Source organism: Cydia strobilella, chromosome 12 (assembly GCF_947568885.1).
Source record: "Cydia strobilella chromosome 12, ilCydStro3.1, whole genome shotgun sequence".
Taxonomy (NCBI): Eukaryota; Metazoa; Arthropoda; class Insecta; order Lepidoptera; family Tortricidae; genus Cydia; species Cydia strobilella.
In genome coordinates this window covers 14,950,864-14,976,274 of record NC_086052.1, presented here as the reverse complement: position 1 = coordinate 14,976,274, position 25,411 = coordinate 14,950,864, and the positions used below count along the sequence as shown (strand labels likewise).

The window sequence follows — 25,411 nt, the reverse complement described above, 5'->3', positions numbered from 1 at the left end:
ATCAGAGAAAGGTCCTTATGCTTCACGTGCAATAAGGACCTTTATATCAAAATTTCTGCTGGAATTTCAGATAAAAAGGACCTTATTGCACTTGAAACATAAGGACCCTTCTGTAATGGAAAGCCACATATTGCATTGTCAGCCAACTTACATACGCGTTCACGTGTTGTTCGCCTACGTAGTACGCTGAGTAAGATGTCAGTCGTGCGTGCATTTCGCTCGTATGGAAGAGTGAGGTACTTGGGAACGGCGGGTAAGTAATTAAAAACAGTGAGATGTTATAGTTTATTTATTTTACTTCACACTCAGACACACAATACAAATACAATACAACTAGAGCATGTCATTTAAAAATACATTTAAAAATAGGCATACGAACATGCTTAAGTTGTATACTTATAAACATGAGAGTATATCCATTATATCCCTAAACCCTTGCTAAAAAAAATCCCTCAAGCTTTCTTGACGTAGGTGAAAATATTTCACCCAATCTTATTTCCTAAACGTAACTAAACATGAAATAAATGTCATATACCAAGAAAAAGTGACCAAACCTCCAGTGCCCCAGGCTGGAATCGAACCAGCGTCCTCTGCTATCGCGGCAGGTGCCTCTGTCATTCGGCCACCGGACCCCAGCGGCATAGGTCGAATTTTTCCAAGTATAAAGCACTTATTACTGAAGGCTTAAGGATGACTCACGTTAGACCGGGCCGTGACCGCGCCGGACATGACAGGTGATCACGTGATGCTTTCCATAGAAAACGAAGCGCCGGAAGCTCCGGCCCGGTCACGGCCCGGTCTAACGTGAGTCATTTTTTATGGTGCCCGCTAGCGCTCTTCTTCTTGGTATATGACATTTACGAGTATTTTGGTTTATAATTTATATAGTAGTGTTTCTACTTAAAATAAAAACAAATTAAAATATTTTCTGTAAATAATTTAATTTGTTCTAATACTTCTCATAGTTACTAAACATGTATAATATAGTTCCTACCATTTTATTTACAGTTGTATGATACACTTTTTTTTAATTTGTGTTTTTTGTTATTTCTATTCAGAATCACGAGCTCTTTCGATCCTAACAAAAAACAAAGGTCCCCAAAATTTTCATACCTTTTTCGTTTTGTGTATTCCCTTACCGTCACACAAATTCAAAATAAAAATGGTATTAGAAGATATATTTACAAATTAAAAAAAAAATGCCCATATTTAACATACAGACTATGTTTCACAGTTTTCACACACTTAATGAACAGGTGTCAACGTGCTGACAACCCGCTCTCTATTATCTTGCTAATCCCTTGTTGAAAACAATTCCTCAACCATGCTCAGAAAGCCTTCGTGTCGTTACAGACGCAGTCTTAAAGCGGCGTGCGCGCGAGTGGACGGCAGTGATGGCGCGCCTATTGCTATTGGTGTTCGTTGTCGCCGTGTGCTCAGGTACGTGCGTGTTTGTGCAAGTGTGTGTTTTCATGTAGGAATATTTTGAAAAAATATAAATGTGATTTGGTTTGGATTGAAGAAATTCTACGAAAGACAGGAATCACTAAAAATGAAATCAACAATATGTACTAATTGTTTTTTTTTATTATGTGTGAAATTTAAAATTATTTATTATAAATAAAATAGAAAATACTTAATACAATTCAGGGTAAACATATTATTTTTTTATGTTAAGAAATTGTCCTTGAAACAAACTAAAAATAAAAAAAAGATCATAAAATAAATACATTTAAAAATTAAATAGGTATTCATTATAAGTTTCAACATTTAAAATGTACATAATAAAAGTGAAATACTGCTGCTTTATAAATAAACAAAATAAAAAACAAATGTAAGTCGCGTAAATAAATAAAAAACACACCATGACACATAACTACGAATATATGTATCGGCTAAATACATAAAGTCACATTATAGGTAAGTATATATTATATCATCAGGTGACAACCAAAACTCACTAATTACTACCACAAGTTATTAGCCATAGTGAACCATATAACCTAACCTAACTAAGGTTGATTTTTGTTTATTTATTTTTTAGTAATAAGTGAGTTTTGGTTGTCACCTGACGATATAATGCACAAAAAATCAACGGACTTAATACTACTACAAATTACCTCCAAGTCACTTTTGATTTTAAATGAAACAAAATCAATTTTATTTTTAATACCATTCAGAGCCAATTTTTCTTATATGGCCCACCATAGGTTAAAAACTATATGTGACGTTTTCAACCAAAAGGTACCACATTGTCGGTTGTCGATAAGGTTGATTACTAATTGAAGCTATATGGAAATAGCGCCTTACTGACAAGCGACAATAAGTACCCTTTTGGTTGAAAATGGCACATATTATTATTATAAGTAATAGCCTAAGAGGGGGTTTTCACAAAAAATGGTACCATTTACTTTTTTTCGAAAAGCTATCAACTTTAGGGTTATTTAGACTCAGAATCACGAGTGCTATTGAATGAGACAAAGAAAAAAAGTGTCCCCAGTTTTTCATACAATTTTTGGGTGTCAGTTTTGTAACGGTCCATACAAAATGTATGTGAAAATGCGTTACAAAACTGAAATTTTTTTGGGGACATATTTTTTTTCTTTTTAAATTGATAGTCCTCGTGATTCTGAGTAGAAATAACCCACAAGTCGATGGATTGTCTAAAAAAGTAAATGGTACACTTTTAAGTGAAAATGCGCAAGTACAAGGTGTTCCACTGCTGGGCAAAGGCATCTCCCCTTGATGTCCATCCGTCTCGGTTTCGAGAAATCTACGGCCAGTAGTTGAGATATGCGTCCAGGTCATCCCGCCATCTCCGCCTGCGCCTGCCAGCTCGCCCATCTTGCGGCACCCACACCGTGACTGTTTTGGCCCACCTCTGTGGGTGCTCTTCTTCTTCTTCTAAGTTGATCCCTCACTGCTGAGGATCGTGACTCCGGCTACTTTCCCTACGGCAGCTCTCCACTTCTCCCTGTCGGTTGCTTTGTGAAATCCAAGATCCATCTGAGCGGATATTTGGTCACACCATCTCGTTGGACTTGGACCTCTAGGCCGTATGCCGTCCACCTTTCCCATCACCATAAGTCTCCAAGTTCTCAGGATCTCTGCGAGGTATGTGACCGAAGTATTTCAGTCTGTGGGTGCAGGTGTTAGGTTAAAGTTACTCGAGGTTAAAAATGGAAATCCACCACAAATGTAACACATTTCCAGCGGATTTGTCCGGAGTTCATTAACTCAATTGAGCATGTCTACGGAATAACCATTCTTGATTTACACCACCGGCTACTTTAATATAGGCTAATTTCAACCTTACCACAGTTACATAAGGTTCATCTATGATTTTGTTGATGTTTACATAAGTTTGTGTTCTCGCGCAATAGTGTAGTAGTTCTTACGTTACGTACCTAAATCCAGTAAAGGCCTGACGTTTTTTAATACAATTCACTTGACCTATTTCTTATTTTGTTTTTCATACTATATAGCAAACATGGGGTATTAAATATCGTAAAATAGTGACATTGTAAAAAATTGGGGTTGTCTTATAGTGTTACAAGGGCCAAAATTTAAATTATTCGTTTTTATTCAAGCTTTTCGTGTAACTAGTTAGATTACCCAGTTCTACTATAAATTCATGTTTTACTACAACCACAAATTCCACATAAAAATATGACTGCTTATCACTGAAATTACAAAGTCAACTCTGCATTTTTAATGCCACCCTGTTTTACTGTACATAGGTAGTATAGGTACTTAACATAGCTTAATATGGAGAAATTCGAAACACAAAAGAGAAAGTTAAATTAATAATTGCAAATCGCGACTTAGGTAAAACCTAGATAAGGTACACTGAGCTTGACGCACACACACTACTTATTTACCTACCTATATCTTTACCCATTTAAAATTCATCGCCCTACGCGACAACATTACCATCCTCAGATCCTCACCACTTAGATGGTTGGCAGTCCTCAACTGTGCGTTTCTCTAGAAACTTCCTGCCTCGCACAGCTAAACTGTGGAATGAACTGTCGCCTGCGGTATTTCCGGACCGATATGACCTTCAAACCTTCAAGAAAAGAGCGTACTCCCATCTTAAAGGCCGGCAACGCACTTACAACCCCTCTGGTGTTGTGGGTGTCCATGGGCGGCGGTAATCGCTTACCATCAGGTGATCCGTCTGCTCGTTTGCCTCCTATTTCATAAAAAAAAATATTATTAAGTCAACTAAAGTAAAAAAAAAAACTATACCCAAATCTATGATATCAATAAAATAAAAACAGCAGATTACTCAACCAAATATTAAGATGTTACATCAATGAATAAAAAACGAACGTGACATTGATAAATTGATATTAATTGATTTTAATTTTGTAATAAAGTAGTCAGGTTACCTAAACGTGATTAGAAGACTAGACACATTAATCAAAATAGAATAATAATTATGTAATTACGTTAATCTGGTCAATGAATCGTAACATTTACGACACTCATCAGAAGATATCGAATTTCTGTTGAAGGCCATTTTCCCGAAAGGGAAAATGGCCTTTCGGGAAATTCGCCGGATTTCTTTTTTTTTTCCCCGATTTCTGAGAGACTGGTTCTAGGCCAGTCAATTCCTATCTGGATCTGGTGACTGGACTAGGAAACTCTTCAAGAGTTGTAGGCCAGCCTATTTACTCGTATAGTCATTTAAGTTAGGTGTACCTACCGGGATAAAAGTAACTATGGGCACAGAATAAGTAATATAGTATTATCATACAGAACGGCCACGCCCCGCCCCGACTCGAATTACCTCGCCCCGCGACACCAGATTGACGGCCGTTTGCCGGCCGCTCAGTACTATTTTTAAGCAACTTACTCACACAATGACGCATGCCGCGTGTACAGACGTGCCGTTTACACATAGAAACGCAAGTGATTTTTGATGTATAGCGTGTCCGCCCTGTGCTATGGGGTTATTGCGTTTGACGAGAATTATATTGTATTGTCTTCGGTTACCGCGATAGTTACTCATGAAATAAAACTATGAAAACGGATTATATCGCGAATTCAATATACGCGATATAATCCGTTTTCATAGTTTTATTTCATGAAAATTATATTGATTTTGAGTGAATTAGTGAGCTATAGTAGTTTTATCAGATAACAGGAAACACGGGAATTTATACTGGCCCAAAAAATCTGCCTACGAAAATTATTCCGGTAAAACTCAAATAATGAATAACTAACCGAATTTAAACGGTTGTGACGTTGTGAGACATACTAACATTAAATAATTTTACGGTTTATACTCATTTGTTTTTAGTAACTCGCGCGAGATGTTAACACAAGACAAGAATGTTAATGTGACTAAAAGTGAGTCTAAACCATAAAATTATTTAATAAATACTATACTATAATATTAATCCTATAAAAATAGTCGGACCAAGTTAACCCTGCATGACATTTGCAATGACAAATCATTCATGTCTAATTTCTAAGAAAACATCACATTTATAATGACACTCCTTCACATTGTTTTGTTCAAGTCAGTGGAAAATGGAAAATTAGCTTAGATTTACTTTATGTTATGTTAAATTTATTTTATCTATTTGTGATCTAATCCCGATAATACAAGTATTATCTCTAGTTCAATTACTCAAGAACAACATTGTTGTTAACTTATTAATTTAATTTCTGCAGCTCATTAAAACTAAATAGAGCTGTTAATAATGATAATATTCTTGGCGTGCAGTAATGTCACAGAACTACAAACCCGAAGTTTGACAGCTATTCACGGTCGAATCATGCTGTCCCTTTCTAATGTATGGCACTAACCCTTTCGGCTATTTAAGGTTGTCAAAATTCAAGTCACTATCTTATCTAATCTGTGGTCGTGCACGCAAAGCGACGTCAAGATGTGTCAACCCTGCTCGGAGCAATGCTGAGCCGAGCGAGCCGAGTTTGCCCGAAATGAGGAATGTCCCACCACTGGTAATGTAGTCATTGTGCATTGGACCGTTAGAATGAAGCGTCACTGTCACGGCCGCTCATTTTCGACGTTTTGTTTAAATCTACAATCTATTTGACAACTTTAACCGTGTCATCGACTGGATCCATCTTAGTAAACAGACATAATAATAATATCACCGCCACGGTTACTTTTTATTCGACTGATTAAGAGTCACACGAGCCTGGTCGCCGTTATACAATTTTCCCTAATTTTGCAATGGATCTGAGTGGTATTTACAAATTACAAAATATAAGGATAAATATAACTTCCTACGTAACGTGGCAAAAGTTGACTTCCTTCTTAAGACGTTCATTTATCCTTTTAATCTTGAGGAAGTTGAAAACGGTTACAACAGATATAAGGCTTTTACCTTAAGGATAAAAATGATTTAAAACTGATATTAAGTGGTCTCGTAGAGACGCCTTGATGCAAACTATATTATTTAAATTTCACACATACAAAAATCTTTCACACCATAAACAAATTTCTTTAAATTACGAAACTACTCCAGTTTAACAGGAGGTAAAAAAACGCGTATTAGATCAATTTATTTTGAAGAAAAAAAAAAGTGTATCAGTTCTGTTTGATTTTACCTTATTTTTACAAGCTTTTTATTAACTTGCAATATACTAGTAATACGAGTATGTATGTAAATCTTGCAAGTTAAATTTGACCCACTTTCCGGCTTCCAATGAAGCAGAAATTTTGCATACATATATGTAAGTCAGGTGAAAATGCAATGTTATTACATCGAGCTGATCTGATGATGGAGACAGGAGGTGGCCATAGGAACTCTGAGATAAAACAACGAAACCTAATTGTGTTTGGGGTTTTTAGAATTGTCTCGATGAGTATTAGTTACCTGTGGAAAGAAAAGTACAGTCAGCGATAAAAGCTTGTACCAAAAATGATTTTTTTGTCAAAAACTTATTTTATCTCCTATTCAGTACGTAGATAATCCGTTTAGATAGACAGATAATCCGTTTTTTTGTTTATTTATATACTTAATGGTTAAAAAGTGCGTATAATACCTTATCTGATAAATCGTCGGGTTAAGGTTAAATTTTTAAAACGAACTCGTACCTATCATAAGCTGTAAATATCTACTTAATCACAATTATCCTTTGTATATTATATTTATATTATAGTCTTTTGTTTCCTTAATAATGTAAGGTTCATAAAAAAGTACATGCAAATTAAACTTATAGGGATTATCAAGAACAACTCAGCGAGTGAAGGGCTCGTCCATTTTTCTCTGGTTAAAAAGTGCGTATAATACCTTATCTGATAAATCGTCGGGTTAAGGTTAAATTTTTAAAACGAACTCGTACCTATCATAAGCTGTAAATATCTACTTAATCACAATTATCCTTTGTATATTATATTTATATTATAGTCTTTTGTTTCCTTAATAATGTAAGGTTCATAAAAAAGTACATGCAAATTAAACTTATAGGGATTATCAAGAACAACTCAGCGAGTGAAGGGCTCGTCCATTTTTCTCTATGTAATTCTATTATTTGCCGTGGACATCCAGTTTCTGCCTGATGTTTTCTTTGTTTCGTCAATCCATCTTTCTACAGGTTCTTCTTGGTGTCTTTTGACAGGCAGTCCTTTCCAAGTCGTGACTCGTTTTGTCCATCTGTCCTCCTGCATTATCCTTTGTATCGGCGTCTAATTTTATTATCTGACGTTTCAGTACTGTACGTAGTTTAAAAAAACCCTGAACACCTATTTTTATATAAACCAAAACTGACATTTAATTTATATTTACAGGCCAAGATGGCATCACACCAAAACCAAAAAAAGTTCTCGATACCATCATGAACCCAGCCTACATTCCGGCCGAAGAAAAGCATGGTTCCTACTGGAAAAAAGCAGCTAAGAGTACCATCAAAGCTAAAATAGCAGAAACACTGAATACCAATAAAGCTCATAATGGAATACTGTTCGTTGGTGATGGGATGTCCCTGGCTACTGTCATGGCGGCGAGGACGTTTGGTGGGCAACTGAATAACGGGCTGGGAGAGGAAAACGTTTTGGAGTTCGAGAGATTTCCTGTTACTGGATTGGCTAAGGTAAGTAAAAAAAGTTAATCATTTGGTAGCACTGTTGGCTAAATATACAACGGTGGCGAAAATATGGAACGTGAATAAATGAGGACTGTGTTTTCAAAAGGGCTTTTTTTGTTTGGTGTTCATAGAGAAACAAGTCCTTTTGACTTTTCAAAGTAGAGTAATAGTTTACATGCAAAAAGACAGACTAGTAAACCAACACCAAAAGCATGAAAGGCATGACATTCGCCACCGCATAACTGCCGCGATTACGACGTTCATTCCGTCACTCATTTTATCGAGGAAATTGAAAGATATGGCGGCGGCAACAACGACACCGAAACAGTAATGTAGCTATAGTAAACACCCGAACGTCACCTTCACTACTGTTTGTCGTTCAGAGTTAACTAATTAAGTTTATGTTGTACCTCTTTTTCTGAGAGAACTAAAAATCACCAAACGACTCTCAACAATCTGCCAGGAGAGGGCTCTCAGATTATTTGGGCACATAATGCGATCGCCACACCACAGCCTCGAACGTGACATCATACTGGGACAAGTTGAAGGCAAGCGCGCTAGAGGAAAAGCCCCTGCAAGATGGTCGGATTCCATTAAACAAGCATGTGGCAGAGGGCAGCCCACATAGCCCTTGATCGCGTTAAATATATAAAGGAATATAGTTGTTGGTCACGATACTCAGTCATGAGAGAACGACGATGAAGAAGAAGAAGAAGAGTGTACCTCTTTTTACCCATGTGCAGCCGTGTATACCCTTGAAAGTATACCAAAAAGAAACCCAATCGGAACCAAAATTTTATAGCACTTAACTGTATATTTCTTCCGCCATCGGGTAATTCCAATAAGGAAGTTCGCACTAGTACACTCAATTACATAAGCTTTGTGCTGAATTCTGGTAAAAACAGATGCGATTGTCTATTAGAGCGATCACGATCGAGGTACAGTTACCTACGAGATTGGATGCAGTTTTTGTCGAGCTTAAATGTGGTATTTTCTATAAAAAGGGACCTTATTGTCGATGGCCCTTACGCCATTATTAACGATGCTCCGATATGAATACAGTGCCGCGAGACGCTGTGCGGCGTAAGCGCCATCGACAATAAGGTCCCTTTTCATAGAAAATGCCCCAAATGTCTGTATGGTCAAGGAATTTGATTTACTTATGTACAATGTTGTACAGTCAAGTGTAACAATATGGGTGCACACGTCTTACTCAAAAATATGTCTCAGAGCTCTTATGTCGACGAATTAAGAACTATGGCAAATATTTTTGAGTAAGTTTTATGCACCCATAAATATACACTTGACTGTACCTAATCACAATGACAATAATTATGAGATCCCTAGTGGCTTTAATATTGATTGGCACCAGGCACACACCAGGTCATAAGGTACGAAATGGTATAGATAGAAATCATCAAATCAAATTCCTTGACTGTATTTTTTTTATTTATACTTAATTGCATATAAAATAATAAGTACAAATGGCGGACATAATGCCTTAAGGCAGGTGCAGGCTTTATAATTAAGAATAATTTTATTAACCTAATTGTTATATCTAGTCCGATAGAGTCCATGAAGTCCATCTAAGCTATATACTTCTGCGTCGACTTTTACGTAACAAATTTTAAGAGTGCCACAAAAAATGAAATATTTTGATATTTGAAGTTTTATGACCCTCCACACTTTGTCACTGCAAAGTCTGGCCAGATTTAGCTTGGTCTGACTTTATTTCCTTTCTCAAATCATCAATGATTTTTAACTAATTTATGATGCACTAAAATAAGGAAGTAAAGCAAGAGCCATGTGTATTAGTGCTGAAATAAAGGAAACTCGTGACAAAAAACATTCTTTTTAGGGTTCAGTACCCAAAGGGACGGGACCCTATTACTAAGACTTCGCTGTCCGTCTGTCCGTCCGTCTGTCCGTCTGTCCGTCTGTCCGTCTGTCTGTCTGTCACCAGGCTGTATCTCGTGATCTGTGATAGCTAGACAGCTGAAATTTTCACAGATGATGTATTTCGGTTGCCGCTATAACAACAAAAACTAAAAACAGAATAAAATAGAGATTTAAGTGGGGCTCCCATACAACAAACGTGATTTTTGACCGAAGTTAAGCAACGTCGGGCGGGGTCAGTACTTGGATGGGTGACCGTTTTTATAGTTAATGGTACGGAACCCTTCGTGTTTGAGTCCGACTCACATTTGTCTGGTTTTTTATTAACTGCAGTCATACATGTAGCAAATGAGTCATAAACAGATCGTAAAACAAAAGTAGTTTCACATATGAATAGCAAATTTATAGCTTGTGTGCATTCAAGTTATAATTTTATCACACAGACTAAATATAAAAATATAACTGCCTTCCCAAGGTTCAATCAGAAACTAAGGGTATTAAAGCCCATACATTTTAGTTTATCTACAGGAACACGAGAATCGAATTATTGTGTACTAGCTTCTGACCGCGACTTCGTCTGATTGATAAAAACTACCCTATGTGTTTCCTCGGACCTCAAACTATCTCCATACCAAAATTCATCGATATCGGTTCGGCGGTTTAAGGGGATCCCATGCCCCAATGACCTTCGATTTGAATCCCTTAGTTTTCTAATGTTTTTTGTAGCTTATCATATTAACAGCAACGGATTTTAGCAATATAGTATCCCATATTTACTTCAAAGTTCATTGTTTTCGAAATATTTGGCATCAAAGTTTAACAATTTTAGGGCAAAAAACTGGTTTTCTGGCCATAACTTTTGTGTTAATTAGTTTAAAATTAAAACCTTAGACAAATTTTTAGAGACGTCTAAGACGAACCGAAATATGTAGATTTCGTATAAGTAAGATCTTTCACAGCAATCGAGATACGAAAACAGTGTTTTTTTAGACAATGTTTAAAACAATCATAAATAAATAAGTATTCATTTTTTTCACAATCCAGTAGACAAAAATGGAGATAAAAGATTGAAGAACCGATAGCCGCTTGTCTTATAATTCTATATGTAGTGCAAAAGTAGGAGATACGATTCAAAACTTGTCAAAAATCGATGAAAACCTCAGGTAGCCCCTTAAGCGTGGACAGGTAACAGCCAGACAGTTATATACTTTCGCTTTTATAATAGAGAGGATTACCAAAATGACCATATTACCTTGGTATTACTAATTTTCATTGTAGTTAATTAAGCTCATTTAGTGAATAGGTATTTAAGTAAGTTAAGTAAACACTTTATTGTTCGAAAGAAGGATAGAGAACAGCAGATACACAATCGAAAGTACAAAGGCGAACTTATCGCTCTATTTGTTTATTGTGTAAATAAATAACAATAGTATATTTTAATTTACACATGAAGCTACTTTAATTACTAAATGTTTCGGAATCTATTGCCAAACAAGTTTTAACCACGCAAAAACCTCAATTGCATTTTTTATCTGTATAACTGTTTATCCGTTTTGGATCACTGCTTACTTACAACACAACAAGTGACACTGCTCTCTTTAATTCTCAAAAACAAACGATTTTTATCTTTAAAATCATTCCATTATGGTATTTAGTCCAAAAAAATAAGTGCAATCTGTGCCGGACTGCCGATCACAGAAAGAACCAAAAAGTATTGAAATCGTTAGCACTTTGTTTTGATTTTCATTTTATATAATCCGTTCGTAATCGATCATTCACCTAATTATATTAATTACAAAGATAACTGTGATTGGTCATAATCGTTTTATCATTAGTAGGCCAATAGCAGCTTATACAATAGGATATAGATGTAATTAAGGCAATTAATTACCTAATGTCACTTACGGGTCATACATAGATTTTAAAACACAAATTGTCCCTTCTGTGGAGAATTGTTTACCTACAGCTTATGTCCATATAACTTATGTTGAAGTTCAAGTTTCTTTATTTGGCCAAGTAACAAGAGAACGTTTCATCTAGCAAGTCAAAAAACATGTCATTGCTAAAACTAATCATATAAAACTTAATATTTTGGCATGGTTCATGACCAAACACGTTAATGTCATATAGTAAAAGTATACACACAATTATTTTATATAAGAAAGTCATTGTTTTCCATTTTATCTGTAAATATAAAAACATAAATAATTAAATTAACTAAAAATATCTACATATATTTACAAGTAAAAAATGGGAGCTAGCTCGGCGCCGGATGGTAAGGTGCCCAGAAGGCTGGTAGCATTGCCGCGCTGAATTGCGATGCCAATTCTCTGAGCAAGGAAGTAACCAGCCCTCTGGTACCCGTAGCATCAATGAGACGCTTCGCTAGCTCCCTAAATATACCATGTGCTCCGGGTCCCCAAGGCCCGAGGGTCTCCACCCCAAACGGCTCAAACATGCAACCACAATCAATGGCAGCATATTTGCGCCGTTTGAGGTGCTCGGCCGCTGCGGCGGATAAATTAAAAAATAAATTAAATCTGTAAATTCATTGATCGAATAAAAGGATACATTAGAAGAAACGTTTAAGTTTAAGGTTATGTATGATTTAATCGTACAAGTTAATAGAAAAGGAGTAGAGTTAGACAAAGATAAGTCTGCAACGATTTTGATATCATACGCAGTGCAAGTGTTATTTATACGTCATAATTTCATAGAAGTTTGATGTTTAAAATAACACTTGCATTGCGCGTGCTATCAAAATCGTTGCAGACTTATCTTGGTCTAACTCTGACCGTTTATAAAGATAGGTAAAGCTAAAAAAATAATGTAAGTACTCGTAATTTAAAAATGGATTTTTAATTTATCTAATGCAAGTTAACACAGTAAGTGTGTGTGTCGTTATCAGCAGATTGTCGACCGTTGTTATTCGCAGAACCGTGAAAAAATTAAATATAATATATGCATAATATTGTCTTCGGTTACCGCGATAGTTACTCATGAAATAAAACTATGAAAACGGATTATATCGCGTATATTGAATTTATAATACATCCCGACGTTTCGAACTCTTTACAGCGTTCGTGGTCAACGGGTGAACGCTGTAAAGAGTTCGAAACGTCGGGATGTATTATAAATTCAATATACGCGATATAATCCGTTTTCATAGTTTTATTTCATAATATATGCAATCAAGAGTGGCGAAACCCACTCTTGATTGAACTTTACGAATTTTCATTTCTCATGCTCTGAAAGTGGGTAGTTGTTTTTCTAAAAAGTGTGTTTCTGCACTAGAGCATTTTACTTTCCCAATACTTTTTTTCTTCTTTATTACGATAATCAATTAAAATTTGATATTAAATGGATTGTTTGTACAATTTCCATTCTGATATTTAACTCCCCATTCCATAAATTACGATACTTTTACCTAAATTCCTCAAGAAATACTAGATATAAAAGTTTATACTTATTAGTCATGTTTAAATACACATGTATTTTACTGTTCTCGTATTCGAAATGAAACGTAGTGTTTAACTCGGGTGAATGGCACCATTTCAGTCTCGGACTATTGGCGCTCTCACTGCGTTCGAGCACCAAACTACCTCGACCGCAGTGAGTGCATTTCATCCCTCGGTTAACAATCTACTATTGTTATTGATATGTTAATACTCGCCGCGTAATTCGCTCGTAGCAATAAGTACGAGTGCGATGCTTGAGTAAATGATGTTTAAATGTAAACAAAAAATAAAAATAATTCATTTGTAAGTTTGAATTGACTTTTAGGGATCGCAACTTATATAGGTAATTGTATTTTTTTATTTTATACAATGGTGTACAAATTGGATAAAAGATGAAAAACAGCCTACGTGTAATATCGCAATGTCATGTTCAAGGAACTCGCGCGCAGGGCCAGACATCGCCTGACGTCATCCGCCATTTTGTTCCAATACTAACGGTACTACGGTGGCAAATAAGCATACATCCCGCCTCAAGCGGTTACCGTAGCGTAAGATCAATCACTCCTGAAACTATTTCCAGGGTGTCATTTGCGAACCCTTGAAAAAATCCCATTTTTCTTGAGCTCCAAAATTTTTTTATGTTACGAATTGTTAAAGTGAAAATTGTACTCCCTAATATTACTTTACTACTGTTAGTGTTAACAGGTATACATCAAACCCTCCAACAATAGTCACAATATCTGTCAGACTGCCACGTATTTATATAATCTGTGGCCACGTTCAAGGAACTTCCGCGCAGGTCCGCACGTCTCCTGACGTCATCGCCATTTCCCATGCGCTCCAAATTTTGCCAACCTTCGTGAGTGCCGTCTGTTGTTGCCGATTTATTGACAATATGACGCATGAATGTGAATGGAATAAACGAACTATTATTACAAGCTTTTATTTATATGTAGTTGGAATTTTCTGTTGTGACTTTTTGGACTTAAACCCATTTGTTAAACATAAGGTATTGTTTTTTTTATGCAGCGGCTACTAATGATATTGCAACTGACTCCGTAATAAGTGAACATGAACAAGCCTGTTTAAAAAGCAATTTTCCCATATGTATATGGTTCAAATTTAAGTAACAGCTCAGTCGAAAATAACAAGTTTGGTGGATGTAAAACCCCCGCCCGCTTACATTCAGGTAAAAAAATTTTGGGGATAGCAAAAATTACTAAAATCTATCATTAAATTATAGATTAACTAAATAATTAATTTAACATAAGGGTTGAGTTAATTATTTAAGTTTGAAGTTAAGCGACTCAATAATAGCTATATTAGCGAACTTTAAAAAAAATACGTTCGGTACCTGTATATACAAGGCAAGATTAGCATGAAGCGAAAAACAATTACCTACAAGATTACACTATCAAATGCTGATTGAGAAATGGCGCTGATCTGTAAATGATGCAAACCTTTTACCATTACTCGGTTATCACCGTAAGCATGACCTTTCGTCATCGTAAAAGGTCCCTGAACAAGTTTGGCCACAAATCAAATTATTCACCACTGGAGTCTTCGTCACTTTTTCTTTTATATATGACATCTATTACACTTTGTAAAATGTCCCTATCTGATCGTTCTGCAAGTTTTTAAGATTTTTTAAAATCATCGATGACACTGACTCTTATTACTAAGTCCTTAAAGTCTTATTTCGCGATTCGCAAGATACAATAACAATTAGGCAGAGAAGAGAAGACAGCGTAAGCGTGACATTCGTTTTACAATGTTACAATGCAAGGAAGGAAACTGGAAGGAAATTATCATGTTGCCACTTAATTATGGCTGACCGTTTACAAGGTTAAGTTGGGTTGAGACATTGCTAAAGCGAAGATTTATTGACTGTAAAAGATGTGTAAAGTTAAAGAAAAAAACCTGCTATGTACAAAATTAACTGTCAAATACCAAGAGGTCGACCAAAATCGCAATAATGTCCAAAGTCATCAAAAGTATTGAATTCAGAAATAATATGTGATTGCGTAAATTATTTGCTTTTGTAAGAGTATGTTCCAATATATATAACCACTAACTGTATCTCCTGAATACAGCTTTTCGTATTTTCTAGTCCGCTAATCATAGGTTTTTAGTACATTCAAGCGATTTAGGGGTTGGTCCCATAGCAAAAGTTGCTCAATATGACCTATAAATTCACCCCTTAAATTATTGCAGGTGACTAAAATACAGCCTGTATTGATATACAGCCTGATGGCTCTAACCTGACTTCTCCTTCTTTCTAGACTTATTGTCTCGACGCTCAAGTCCCGGACTCTGCTTGCACCGCCACATCTTACCTCACTGGCGTAAAGACGAAGTACGGAGTCATTGGGCTTGATGGCAACGTCACGAGGGCCGCCTGCAGCCCACAGCTTCATAAGGGCAACTGGGCTACATCTATTGGGGAGTGGGCATTGGAGCAAGGGTTGGATGTTGGTGAGTAGATTATGAACGAAGTCATTGAAGTGTCAAGAGTCATTGGAGTGGTTGACAACGTGATGAGGGCAGCCTGCAGCTCGCAGTTTATAAACGAATCGGGTCAGGTCTATTGGACAATGAGCGTTGGAGAAAGCATTAGATGTTGGTGAGTATACCAGATTTATAGATAACAGAAGAAGTGCAGACTAATCATTGTGGAAACGTGGTGAGGGCTGCCCACAGCTTCATAAGGGCAACTGGGCTTCATCTATAGGGGAGTGGGCATTGGCGCAAGGGTATGTTGATAATTATTATTTTTCTTCTTTTCATTCTATTACTCTTTGTTGGGTATATGGTTTAAATCATATTTTTCAACTGACTTCGATCCTGACCTTTCGGGTCATCATGGGAGGACTACTTCCCAAATACGCCCATTTTTGCTAAAATGAAGATGTCTTGTTCCAATGAAAAATGCAAAGTAAATTTATGGCGCCCTTTTTCGGTTTGCCGAGCATCTTCCAGGTTAGACAGTCCACAGTTTGCCTATAGATAAAACGTCTATTGATAATCTTATCGAGCGGTCTAGATGTGTGAGCAATATCGAGTTATAGCTTATAGCTTAGTGGCCACTAAGCTTATTAAAGAGCTATAATTCCCCAGCTGTTCATAAAGTTTGGGTTCAATCCATCAGTAAAAAAAGGGTCAGCTCTACAATGCCTTGTATATCATTATAATCTGGGTCCTGCTCCATATTTAGACGGCCAGGTGTAGGTATCAAAATAAACTGCCACAAACGAAACTCTCAATCAGACATGACCTCGTCTTTTGTATACCAATATACGTCCATTGCGATGTCACCTCCGCACTGAGTCTCTTGGTTAGGCACCGGCAACAAAAATAACTGACCCTTTTTGGAACTTAATGCTAAAAAACAATTAAACGCGTTGCGATACGAGTATTAAAACAAGGTCATAATTTAATAATCGTTACAAGAAAGTGACTCCTAAATAATACAAATTTACCTTTGAACAAGACAGCATAATGATTTAAAAGTTAAGTCATTCATTTTAAATGCTTTATTGCTTTTCGATGACTAAGTAAATGAAAGCGTTAAGTAAATTGACGTCAAGTGTAAATAGATAGATAACAAATACTTTATATTTATTGTTTTTCTTCCTTTTTTGATTGCTTTATCGTGCATTGTTCTTGGACAACGTTTTCCATAAACGTGCCGTGGTGTATTGAAGACTCCGTTGGTTTTTCCTCGTGTATATCAAACTTTAATTTAGATTATATTGCACGTTATAGATACGAGTATTCCGTGTGCCGTAAATTAAATAAAAACATCTTTGAACAAGTTTGGAAACAAATCAAATTATTTTATTAAATATTTTGATTTGTGTTTTTTAAGTGACTACTTAAAAAACACAATTACGTTATAATTCAACTTGTTTTATTTCCTAATCTATTTTGGGTTATAAAATTACACATTATATAGTAGTGTGACTACACTACTATATATAAATTATAAACTGTAATAGATGTCATATATTAAAGAAAAAGTGGTCAAAGACGCCTAGTCTTACTAAAATGGCATATAGTCGAGAAATTGGGACGGGTACCGCCGTGGCGAGGTGGCCTAGGCTAGGGGTTCATGGCGTTAGCCGAGATAAGACGCCGGTTCGAATCTGGCCTTCACCACTGGAGGGCTTCGTCACTTTTTTCTTTAATATATGACATCTATTGCAGTTTATAAAAATATCTCTATTTTATATAATGATGTTGTGACGTAGAAAAGTAGCGTTCGGACGTAAGGGATAAGAATAAGATTCTAACAATCGATTATGTTGAATTTTATTTCATATAGATCCACATTTTTCCTAAAATGTACAATGACTATTTATTAAAAATGTAGATACTTATGTAATGTTATGATTTTAATTTTTTTTTTGTAAGTTTCGGTTTTTTTTTTACACTTAAATAGTTTCTTGTTTAAACATCGAGAGCGTTAGAAAAATATTCGGCTCGATAAGACTTCAACTGATTTTTTTTACACTTAATTAGTTTCTTGTTTAAACATCGAGAGCGTTAGAAAAATGTTCGGCTCGATAAGACTTTAACCGATATATCGATAACCTTCAATATGCTTTCCAAATCAAGTATTAAAATTAGTTATACTAATCCTAGTCTGTTCCCTTAATTTCAGGTCTAGTAACTACGACGCGTATAACCCACGCCTCCCCGGCGGGAATGTACGCTCACACGTCGGAACGTAACTGGGAGTGCGACGCGGACGTTCCCGATGAATGCCTTCAGCTCGGCTGTCGGGATATAGCGCACCAGCTGGTTATGAACAATCCGGGACGGCAGTTTAAGGTAACTAGTGTGACCCTCAGTGGAGATGTACAAGTCGGAAAGTAACTGGGAGTCTGTAGAGATATCGCTCACATCTGGTTATGATTATGAACAACCCGGGATGGCAGTTTAAGGTAACTTTTTATTCAACGGTGCCCCAATGAGTAATATAATTATAGTTATTTGTTTTATAAGGGGGTAAAGTTGTTGTTTAACTCCTATACCATGTATCATTTAATAAAAAAACCGGACAAAAGCGAGTCGGACTCGCGCACCGAGGGTTCCGTACTTTTTAGTATTTGTTGTTATAGCGGCAACAGAAATACATCACCTGTGAAAATTTCAACTATCTAGCTATCACAGTTCATGAGATACAGCCTGGTGACAGACAGACGGACAGACGGACAGACGGATAGACGCACAGACGGACAGACGGACAGATGGACAGCGGAGTATTAGTAATAGGGTCCCGTTTTTACCCTTTGGGTACGGAACCCTAAAAATTGAATGTTAACTTTAGGTAATACTAATGCAAGTTCGCTTGGGGAGCATTTTAAACAACTTTAGCGCCTTTATATCAAAGAGAACAATTTAAGAATGTATTCGTTTTTACGAAATAATATATGCGTATCACAAAATAATAATACGAACGACTAGAGAACATGCTTGGCATATGTATTTTTATACAATAAAGAGTTTACTACTACTACTACTATACTACTACTACTAAAGCATTGTGTAGCAAATTCAATGTGTAGCAAATTCAATGTGTAGCAAATTCAATGTGAGAACAGACGTCATAAAGCGTTGATAATTAAATTACTCGCTACTTGTTTACTTAATGTGCTTGGTTTCATGTATAGAAAAACATTGTAATTTAACATTTAAAACCTTCGCGCTTTGAACACACATTAAATTACATTTAATATGTGACCAGATACCCCCGCGATAGTCCCGATTGTAAATGTAATTTAACATTGTAATTTGGTAACAAAGCGGTAAGGCTTTCAGACAAAAATGGTTACCCTAAAACGACATATCCGTTGTTATTCTTTAATCAGCCGTTATTCGATGATAGAAAACATCGTAAGGAAACCTGTATATTATGCTTAGATACAAATTAAAAGTGGAAGATTGAGCGGAAGAAGTCTTGGGTGGGACATAAACTCACGACCACCGCATCGCTAGCCCAGTGCTCTGCCATCTAAGCTACCAAGACCTTACCTAATACAGCCAATATTTCTACCATAAATGAGTAATTTTGTAATAATAATTAATTAATTAATAATTTAATTCTAAGCTTGTTAATAATTAATAATTATATTTTTAATTTATTTCTAAGCTAATAATAATTAATAATAATTTGTTTCTAAGCTTAAAAGCATCGTTCGCAGACGTTTTGCTTGATAAAAAAAACCGGCCAAGTGCGAGACGGACTCGCGCACCGAGGGTTCCGTACTTTTTAGTATTTGTTGTTACAGCGGCAACAGAAATACATCATCTGTGAAAATTTCAACTGTCTAGCTATCACGGTTCATGAGATACAGCCTGGTGACAGACCGACAGACAGACGGAGAGACGGACAGACGGACAGCGGAGTCTTAGTAATAGGGTCCCGTTTTTACCCTTTGGGTACGGAACCCTAAAAAAGTGACCAAGGCCTCCATACTGTTCTACCTTAGGGATGGCCAGGGGGCGCCTTAGCTTTCAGTAACAAGTGCATATACTTGGAAAATTTCGACCTATGCCGCTGTGGCCCAGTGGCCGAATGGCACAGGCACCTGCCGCGATAGCAGGGGACGCTGGTTCGATCTCAGCCTGGGGCACTGGAGGCCTTGGTCACTTTTTCTTAGTATATGACCTTTATTTCAGTTTATAATTTATATAGTAGTGTTTCTACTTAAAACAAAAACAAATTAAAGTATTTTCTGTAAATAATTTAATTTGTTCTAACACTTCTAACAGTAAATTTCTCTTAGTTAGAGTAGACCTGTGCTTAGCTTTCTACGTATATCAAGCTAATGATGTTGATGAGTAAAAATTAGTGCCTTGACTCTTGTAATATTTACGTGTTCAGCCAGGACATTTTGCAACTATGGGACAATTACACTCTAAAAATACAAGAAGTGAGTCTAGGGCTTGAGTCATGGGTGAACTCTCTTATATCCTCCTAAGGACTACTTGCACCATTCACTAACCGGGGTGAGGCTGCCATTAAAATATGTTAAACAATTGTGTGTTATTACAATGCACTTAACTTTATAGTTAGTACATACTTGATTATAAGCATGTAAATAAATCTGCCGGTAGGCCTCCAACGAGATGGAGCGACGACCTGGTGAAGGTCGCGGGAATTCGGTGGTTGCGAGCGGCACAGGATCGGTCGGAGTGGCGAGCCTTGGGGGAGGCCTATGTCCAGCAGTGGACGTCTATCGGCTGACATGATGATGATGATGATGATGAAATAAATCTACTAATTCTGTTATTGAATGCTGCTTGCTATCACTGTATATACTACCTATAATAGAATAATCTGTATGTTCTCATTTAAGAGGCCGGTGTCGATTTTAGTCGCAAAAATGTAAAATTGATGGATTTAGTCGGTGAAATTGTACACCTTTTGTTACCTAATTGAAATAACAAGTACTGGTTTCTATTAGCGCATCTTCTTATCTTACCTTTTATCAGATCAATTTGTTGAAAACAGACTCACTAAATTAGTAATGTTTACTTTTCTGATGGACGTTTAGGTAAACGCGCGTAAAGCACTGATTTTGTCGCTCTTATTTGTAAATTTCGTAAAGTTTGGACGGCTAAACATGGTAATTTTGTATTACACATATCCTGTACTTGACGTTTATCAGACTACATTTTTATTATTATGACTTTGAAGTAGTGTAAATGAAAGTTAGACGAAATCAATTTTCTCCAGAAATTACTTCAAAACAGGTGACAATTTCTCTGAAAATCGACTTAATTTCAACGTAATTTTGATACTTAAACAATCTACAACATTTGTTGAAACTATTTTTATACATCAATTTGTATAATTTACCACCATAAATTTTTAACGCTTGCGACCTCATTATTAAAATGCAAGATGAGAACACGTGCTAATAGAAACCAATACTTGTTATTTAGATATTACGTAACAAAACGTGTATAATTTCAACGACTAAAACTATCAATTTAAAATTTTTGCTCCAAAATCGACTACGGCCTCTTAAGTGAATATGTATTACATTCTAGGGAATAAATATTTTTAAACCGAAAGTAGTTAAAATGTGTTTTAATTGTCTTCACGTCTGCAATCGCTCTTTATCAATTTTTCAGGTAATAATGGGCGGAGGCCGACGCGAGCTCCAACCCAAAATACAGAACCCATTGGTGAACAGTACCGGTAGGCGGTTAGATGGACTGGACCTCACGGAGTTGTGGCATATCGACAAGACGGAGAAGAACGTGACGCACCAATACGTTACTGATAGGAGCGAGCTCGTGAAGGTAACAACAGCACTCTTTACTGATCATTGATAAAATGCCTTATGTCTAGGTTTAAGATTTGTCGAAAAACAGCGTGAACTACGGTACTTAAGTTAACCGTTGCTTTTTTTCTAATGTGAAATATTCTAAAATAATAGCTTTGAAACTCCAAAAAATATCACCTAAAGAAAGTCCTAACTTTTGAACTTTTGGTCCAGAAATAATAGTCTGCCTTTTGTGACGGATGGTCAACTAGAAAACCCTTTAGGCCGATTATTTACTTAAAACATCGCTATCAAATCACTGAAACCTATCAACAAACATATCTTATTATATGGTTACATCAAAAATACACACTGAATCTAATACAAAATTTCTTTACTCCAGGTGTCAAACTCCGAAGATCTACCCGAATACCTGCTCGGACTCTTCCAAGACGACCACATGTCCTACCACCTTGAGGCCGAGAACCAGCCCACGCTGGAGGAAATGGTCGAGGTGGCCATCAAAATGCTGAGCAGGAGTCCCAGAGGATACTTCTTGTTTGTTGAAGGTGAGAATGATAAGGTATTTTCGTACTAGATTGAATAAAAACAAGCGCTGGCAAGCGCTTAGTTTTTTAACTACAATGTTTTACACCAACTGTTCAACGATGGGTAATAGAAGAGTTTCTCTGAAGTACACCAAAGAGATTAGAGCCCTACAAGTCGGTGCAACCTTTTAACCCTGAAGGCAGAACCAGTCCACGCTCGAGGAAAAGGCCGAAGTGGTCATCAAAATGCTGAGGAGTCCCAAAGGACACTTTTTGTTTATTGAAGATGAGGGCTGTAGTCATAAGAATAAAATAAACATAATGGTTATTAAAAATTGAAGTGATTTAAGTAAAGTTTAAATAAATTAAGGTCAAATTTCTTCAACTTCACATATTAAAGTAAAATTCTATCCCCAGGTGGAAGAATAGATCACGCACACCACGACAGCCTCGCGCACCTCGCCCTCGACGAAACCTTGGAATACTCCAAAGCGGTCAAGAAAGCCAAAGACCTGACCGACCCTGAAGAAACCCTGATCGTCGTGACCTCTGACCACGCCCATACTATGACTGTAGCTGGCTACCCTTCTAGGGGTAATGATATACTAGGGGCTGTGGATACGGCGACTGGGGATGATGGGAAGCCATATACGACGATTAGTTATGCTAACGGGATGGGGAAGTCGATTGGGGATGATGGGAAGAGGGTGGATGTAACTTTGCACCAGGCGTTTATGGCACGTGAGTATTTTTAAACTTTGTTGAAGTGTAGTAGGTAGTAATATTTTTGATAATCACCCCTACGTAGTATTATAAATGCGAAAGTATCTCTGTCTCTCTGTCTGTTACCTCTTCATGCCTAAACCACTGAACCTCAGATAGTTTGTGGCCTGAGGAAGGACATAGGATAGTTTTTAGGGTTCCGTACCCAAAGGGTAAGAACGGGATCCTATTAATAAGACTTCTCTGTACGTCTGTCTGTCTGTCTCTCTACCTGTCTGTCTGTCTATCTGTCTGTCTGTCACCAGGCTGTATTTCATAAACCGTGATAGCTAAGACAGTTGAAATTTTTACAGATGATCTATTTCTGTTGCCGCTGTAACAACAAATACTATAAACAGAATAAAATAAATATTTAAGTAGGGCTCCCATACAACAAACGTAGATTTTTTGCAGTTTTTTGGGTTCCTTACCCAAAGGGTATAAACGGGACCCTATTACTAAGACTCCACTGTCCGTCTGTCTGTCCTTCTGTCTGTCTGTCTGTCTGTCACCAGGCTGTACTGCCTCATGAACCGTGATAGCTAGACAGTTGAATTTTTTACAGACTATGTATTTCTGTTGCCGCTATAACAACAAATACTAAAAAGTACGGAACCCTTAGTGCGCGAGTCCGACTCGCACTTGGCCGGTTTTTCATAACATTATATTTACCTAAAAAACTGAAACTTCACTTCAAATTATATTTATATTGCAATCAACATACTTATTTTTTTTACGTTATCAAATACTAAGTGCCGGTTGCACAATACACACTTAACAGACTGATCAACGTCACCCAGCGCGTCGCGGCGGTTTACTATGAAACTTTCCATACAATAAAATTTGGCGAACTCTTTAACGGTGACAAACAGTTTGATGCAACCGAAACTAAATCTATCCCAATTTTCAGGTGACGTCAGCTACGCATACCCCGGCCTTGTCCCACTCGACTCCGAAACCCACGGAGGCGAGGATGTAGCGGTTTTCGCACGAGGGCCGTGGCAACACCTCTTCACGGCCAGCTACGAGCAAAACGTAGTCCCACACCTCATGGCTTACGCCATGTGTTTATCAGAAGACCAGCATGAGAACTGCAGGTTAAAGACAAGGTTTGGACGGTTATACCCGTCTGGCGCGGTGGTGAATAGACCTAGTTTGGTTAGTTTAAGTATTTTGGCTGTGATTGTTAGTGTTAAGTATTTATACTATTTATAGTTTAGATTTAAGGTGTTTACGAGTAGTTCTTGTGTTTTGAGGTTATGCTGTTGTTTGCCTTTCTATTTAAGAAACAGTAGGTATATGTGATGTTTTCAACCAAAATGTACCACATTGTCGCTTGTCGATAAGGTTGATTTCAAATTGAAGCTATATGGAAATAGCGCCTTATTGACAACAGACAATAAGTACTCTTTTGGTTGAGAATGGCACATATATTGAGCATAAAATTGGATCAATTACTGCAACATTTGTACTTGATTTCGCAAGTTGTGTAAGTTTTCATAGGAATGCATTGTTTACTGTGGTAATGACTAAACTTACGTTTACGGGTAAATATTTAATAAAATTTACCCGTCATTGTAAAATTACTCTCTCTCCCTCTCTCTCTCTCTTCTCTCTCTATTTCTGGTTACCACTACTGCAAAGAGAAAGAGAGGTACTCTAAAAAGTCACCCATTAAACTGGGTGACTTTTTGGTCTTGATCCTGAATGTCAAAGATGTGTTAAGATGGTCATACTAAACAAATTTCCCTATCGGACTAACCACAAAATCTCGAAAAAAAATCGAAAGGCCACAGTAACCTTCACACGAGTTTTAAACTAACTAATGGCTAACGTCTGCGTAACTTACTTTCTATATATCTCGCTCGCACTAAAAAGCCAGTAAAGTAAGTTACGCACACGCTAGCGAATATATATATATCAGTGTCAGGCCAGTGTCGAAGTCGTGGTAAGGCTACTTGAGTCAAATGTTAAATATCCACAGCATAATGTTGAAATGCAGCAACGAGTTATGAGTACAATTAGAAATACAAGATCCCTCACAATAGGAAAATAAATCAACGAAACAAAACTTATATAACGCTAATTTTAAACTCTTTATAACTTATAAAATTTAACAGTATTATATTTCATAATAATTATACTTAAATAAGCCGTAGCGTAGCATTTGGGTATAGTGTTTAGTACATGTAAAATGCGTCAAAGCTGCAGGAATGTTTTTTTTATTATATAATATGTAGATCAAACTAAAGAAATTATTCTTACTATTTTATATTTCGAAACGTTTTCCTTGTTCTATTTTGTGGACAATGTATGTGCGTATGTAATGTAATGTAATGTATATATGTTACCGTGAAAACCCGGAAAAATAGTTTTTACTAGGAAAAACGCATTTACACTA

General features: G+C 36.7%; 1 protein-coding gene across 1 annotated transcript; it reads left to right on the top strand.

Moving 5' to 3' along the window:
- The first annotated feature begins 1,339 nt into the window (after positions 1 to 1,339).
- On the top strand, positions 1,340 to 24,299 carry LOC134746247 (membrane-bound alkaline phosphatase-like). The gene is made up of 8 exons (XM_063680579.1): positions 1,340 to 1,440; positions 7,772 to 8,073; positions 15,704 to 15,896; positions 18,085 to 18,254; positions 21,567 to 21,737; positions 22,104 to 22,269; positions 22,666 to 22,989; positions 23,921 to 24,299. Exons 1-8 carry the CDS (start codon positions 1,395 to 1,397, stop codon positions 24,223 to 24,225), a joined length of 1,677 nt encoding a protein of 558 aa, XP_063536649.1. The 5' UTR covers positions 1,340 to 1,394; the 3' UTR covers positions 24,226 to 24,299.
- Positions 24,300 to 25,411: the final 1,112 nt, after the last annotated feature.